General features: G+C 54.2%; 1 protein-coding gene across 1 annotated transcript in view; it reads left to right on the top strand.

Annotated features, from left to right (window-relative positions):
* Window positions 1-977: 977 nt before the first annotated feature.
* The window catches only part of EPHX2 (epoxide hydrolase 2, cytoplasmic), a 9221-nt gene continuing 5399 nt past the window's right edge, over window positions 978-4799 (top strand). Inside the window, exons 1-9 of the mRNA XM_010013922.1 lie at window positions 978-1064; window positions 1206-1365; window positions 2110-2300; window positions 2411-2533; window positions 2893-2967; window positions 3287-3382; window positions 3529-3607; window positions 3804-3838; window positions 3923-3949. Of these exons, the coding sequence (XP_010012224.1) occupies window positions 999-1064; window positions 1206-1365; window positions 2110-2300; window positions 2411-2533; window positions 2893-2967; window positions 3287-3382; window positions 3529-3607; window positions 3804-3838; window positions 3923-3949 (852 nt within the window). The 5' untranslated portion in view covers window positions 978-998. The remainder of the gene's footprint in view (window positions 1065-1205; window positions 1366-2109; window positions 2301-2410; window positions 2534-2892; window positions 2968-3286; window positions 3383-3528; window positions 3608-3803; window positions 3839-3922; window positions 3950-4799) is intronic.

Here is a 4799-nt window from a genome sequence, read left to right as displayed (position 1 = left end):
CTCCTTGCTGGATGTGGGGTGCAGGCTGGGGTGAGGTCCTGTCCCGGATGTGGGGCACAGGTCAGCAGTTAAAACTAACTCCCAAAGAGATGGAATCACCATAAGGGATGTTGGCAGAAGCGATAAGAAGAGCAACTAATAGTTAATTAATCAGGATAGTTAATTAATCCCATCCCTGCCCTGGTGCTGAGACCTGACACAGCTCAGTGCATGAACCAGAGCTGACAAACCCCCAGTGCAGCAGGTCCCAAACAGCCTCTTGAGTCCAAGTGAACCCTTTGCTCCCATTAATAGGGGCTGTTTGGGAACTGGTAATCCCCAAAGCTCCCAAACAGGAGCTGAACAGGTTCTGTTGCGTGCCCCAACTTGGCCAGATTTCCTGGCAGCATGTGGGTGTTCAGACAGAAAAATAAAATATTAAGTAACTAAATGCTGGAGCTCCTGGAGCAGATGGAGCAATAAATTCCCGGATTATCGGCCATCAAACATCTTTTTGCTTTGCTTTATATAAAAAAAATAGAAAAGTGACAGCAATCCAGCTGGAACAGGTAAAGCCGCTTTATTTTTAACTGAGCTGCGTTGTTATCGACTTGGGGAGCTTTGTCCTAAAGCCAGTCACTGTAATCTTGTTTTATTGCCGCCTGAGAAGGCCTTTTGTCATCTTGTGATAGGGGCAAATAGTTTTCCTTGAGTTACAGCTTACAGAATACCTTGCTCTTTGCATTATTTGCTATTTTTTGTCCCTGGCAAAACTCCCTGCTCATCTATCTGCAGGGCCAAGTAATTGAGCTGCCAGTGGAAATATATGGGCAGCGATTTCCCGGTCCTGTAATGAAGTGATGCTCTGGTCCTGGGGGATGATGGAGGACGAAGCTTTGTATCCCCGGCACAGAGCATCTCCCTCCCCATAGCGCACCTCAGCACTCCCCCCCCCAGCATTGGGGGTTTCCCCACTGACCTCTTCTCCTTTGCCTGGCAGGAATTTCCTGTGGAAGGTCATGTTTGCTGGTGGCTCCGACAGTCCTTATGCCAAAGTGATGAGGGGGCAGATCACCCTGACCCAGGTGAGCCCTTGGGTACCAGCTGTGGAGCATCACCAGCAGTTCCAATGGGGCTCAGGAAGGAGCCAAGGAGAGCAGGCTTCAGGATGGGCTGTGCTTTATTTTTGGGGGTCAGTTGAATGACTGTGTGGTTGTTTTTTCCAGCTCTTTTCCGAGATGGAGGAGGGCTGCAGGCAGCACGCCACCGCCTCGGGCATCACCCTGCCATCCGCCTTCTCTGTTGCCCAAGCCTTCGAGGAGATGGCGGCCAAGGGGACAATCAATACCCCCCTCTTGCAGGCAGCAAGGGTGCTGCGGAGGAATGGTGGGTGCTGGGGGACTTTTGGGCTGGAGTAAGAGTGGTGCTCCCCTCCCAGGCAAGTGCCATCGGAGTCACTAGTTGGTCCCACCACAGGGTCCTGGTTGGTGCCACCTGCTTGATCCTTCATCATCATCCCTACACTCTTCTGATGTCACTTTTCAGCATCCTTTAGTTAAATATTAAGAGCCCTGCTACTAAATCCATCAGACATGTGAGCACCCAGGCAGCAATTAGCAGGATGCTGAAGCCATGTGCCCTGCACTGTGGTTAGTCCATAAGGGAATGATAGAATCCTAGAATGGTTTGGGTTGGAAGGGACCTTAAAGCTTACCCAGTTCCAACCCCTGACACAGGCAGGGACACTTCCCACTAGAGCAGGTTGCTCCAAGCCCCATCCAGCCTGGCCTTGAACACTGCCAGGGATGGGGCAGCCACAGCTTCTCTGGGCACCCTGGGCCAGGGCCTCACCACCCTCACATCAGCTCAGCCTTCAGCATCTCTGTGTGTTCAAGCTCCAGCTCATGTCCCACTTGAATTGGGAGGGTTGAGCTTTGCTTTCCTGGAAGTACAAATTGGGCATAAGCTCCTGCTGAGCATCTTTTGATCTCCTGCTGGGGTGTTCTGATGTGGCCAGAGCCTTGCAAATTGGATATCTAGGGTTGAGAAGGTGGCTGGGGAGAAGAGGTGAAATCAAACGATCTCTTGAGAGACAGAGTGGGAAAACCAGCACTCCCTTCTCTGCACTAGGATTTAAGACCTGTGTCCTCACGAACAACTGGGTGGACGACAGTGCCGGGCGGCTCTTCACGGCCACGCTGATGAACCTGCTGCACCGGCACTTTGACCTGGTGATCGAGTCCTGCCGGCTGGGAATGCAGAAGCCAGATCCCGAGATCTACACTTACGCCCTGGATGCGCTGAAGGCAAAGCCGCAGGAGGTACGACCAACCTCGAGAACAGGTCATGGAGGGTCCCTCCACGCACCCAAGGTCCTTGGCCTAACCATTCCTCAGGCTGCTGATCCTGGCTCTTGCTGGTGTATTTCCAGGTCATCTTCCTGGACGACATTGGGGAGAACTTGAAGCCGGCCCGGGAGATGGGCATGGCCACCGTCCTCGTCAGGGACACTGAAACTGTCCTAAAGGAGCTGGAGGAGCTCTCAGGCATCCAGGCATGTAGAGGTGGTCCCTGTCCCCTGCTCTCCTGGGGATTCCTGGAGAGCTGGGAGGGATGAGCTTGGGCTTCTTCCCTGTGAGGGTGGTGGGGCCCTGGCACAGGTTGCCCACAGAAGCTGTGGCTGCCCCATCCCTGGCATTGTTCAAGGCCAGGTTGGACAGGGCTTGGAGTAGTCTGGTTTAGTGGAAGGTGTCCCTGCCTGTTCCAGGGGATTGGAGCTGGATGAGCTTTAAGGTCTCTTCCAACCCAAACCATTCTGTGATTCTGTGATGTCCCTCCATGACAGGTTGGTGGGGATGTCCCGTGGGGCTCCAGGCTTGCTCAGGAGCTCACCCTGTGCTCTTCACCCCACAGCTTCTCACTCAGCAAGAGCCACTACCAACAGCGTGTGATCCATACAACGTGACCCATGGATATGTGCCCATCCGGGTAGTGTGGAGGGGACTGCCTTGGTGACAAGGGCTTGGGGGGTGCCAGGCATCCTGGGGAGGGTGTTGAGCCCCATGCAAGGATGTGCCAGCCAACGGGTGGCATTTTGGGTTGTCCCTCCTGTGTGGGCTGCTCTCGGTCAGGGATGGTGAGCTGCCCCATCATTCAAGTCTTCTCTGTCCACCCCAGAGGCTATGGCGTGGTTGTGTGGCTCTTGGAGGAGGTGGTGGGCCCCCATACTTGGTGACCAGCGTTAGCTGGAGGGTTGTGGGGTGAAGCCATGCAACTGCAGCTGGTGAGGGCTCTCCATCCCTTCCAGCGTGGTGTCCAGCTGCACTTCGTGGAAATGGGGCAGGGCCCTGTCATCTGCCTCTGCCACGGCTTCCCTGAGTCCTGGCTCTCATGGCGTTTCCAGGTGATGGAGGAGACGGGGAGGAGGGTGGACCATAGGGGCTGGTGGTGGGATGGTGATGGGGTATGTGGTCACCTGAGGGTTCCCTGGTGGGAGAGTGGGGTCCGGGGGTCTCAGCATCCTTCGGAGGTTGCTGTTTTCTCTCCTAGATCCCAGCTTTGGTTGATGCTGGCTTCAGGGTGATTGCTCTGGAGATGAAGGGCTACGGGGAGTCCACAGCCCCACTGGGTGAGTTGGGGGTATACAGGGCTGGAGCTGCCAGCCCCAAGTCCAAGACCCAGGAGGAGATAGATGGATGGAGGAGTCTTCTCCTGGAGGGGTGGAAGCTGGCTCCTCCTGCAGCCCCAGCAGCTCAGAGGGATGCCACATACATCCCTAGAAACGCGTGGATGTTAAGATGATGGTGATTATGTCTTTTGTGCAGATATAAAAGAGTATTCCCAGGAGCAGATATGCAAGGTGAGGATGTGGGCAGGATGAGCCGTGGTGTGGAGGGTGGTGATCCCAGACAGGATCTGACTCTTTCTCTCCTCCCTTCTCCAGGACCTGGTGGTTTTCCTGGACAAACTGGTGAGGAGCCCCTCACGATGGGTCCCTCCTTCTTGGCAAGGTTTGGCCATGTGTTCCCCCAGCTGCCCTTCACCTCTTCGTTCACATAAAGGGACAGCTGAGCTCCCCAATGACTTCGGTCCAAAACCCTTGGGGAAGCACCAAGACCTCTTTTTGTGTTCTCTATGAGTGGGATTTATGGGGTGGGGATGTTCATACAACCCATTGCAAATGGAGAGAACCCATCCTCAGGGGCGTCTCTGAGTCATCTTCTCCTGGACATTGTGTCCTTGCTGAGGATGGCGAGATGGGCTGGTGGCATCTGAGGCTTGGCAGGATTTTGGTGAGGCAGTGAGATACTCATGGAGAAGGATGTTGGGCTGTATCCCCTTTATCCCCAACCATAGCAGCTCCCCCATGGCTGGGGTTACCGGGGGATGATCACTTCCCCTTGGCACAGCTCATATATGGTGTCATCTCATTTGAGTTTGGGAGTTCCAGGTTTAATTCACATCCCAGCAAGGGGATGGGGTTGATTTCTGTGCCTTTTAAAAGAGATGAAGTGTAGGGGGTAGAACAAGAAACAAGGAGAAAAAAAAACCCTTGAGGGCTCCTTGTTGGAGAAGTGGTGGTGGTTTTGTGCCGGAGCTGGGAGGGGACCAGGCATCATGGGAACTGTAGCTGTGGTTTGGTGCTGAGCGTGTGAGGAACATAGAATCATAGAGTGGTTTGGGTTGGAAAGGACCTTAAGATCATCTAGTTCCAACCCCCCTGCCATGGTCAGTGACACCTTGCACTAAAACATGTCGCCCAAGGCTTTGTCCAGCCTGCCCTTGAACACCTACAAGGACGGAGGAGTCACAACTTACTT

The sequence above is a fragment of the Nestor notabilis genome, unplaced genomic scaffold, assembly GCF_000696875.1.
Source record: "Nestor notabilis isolate BGI_N333 unplaced genomic scaffold, ASM69687v1 scaffold15854, whole genome shotgun sequence".
NCBI classification, from domain to species: Eukaryota; Metazoa; Chordata; class Aves; order Psittaciformes; family Psittacidae; genus Nestor; species Nestor notabilis.
This window is presented reverse-complemented; position numbering and strand designations above follow the sequence as displayed.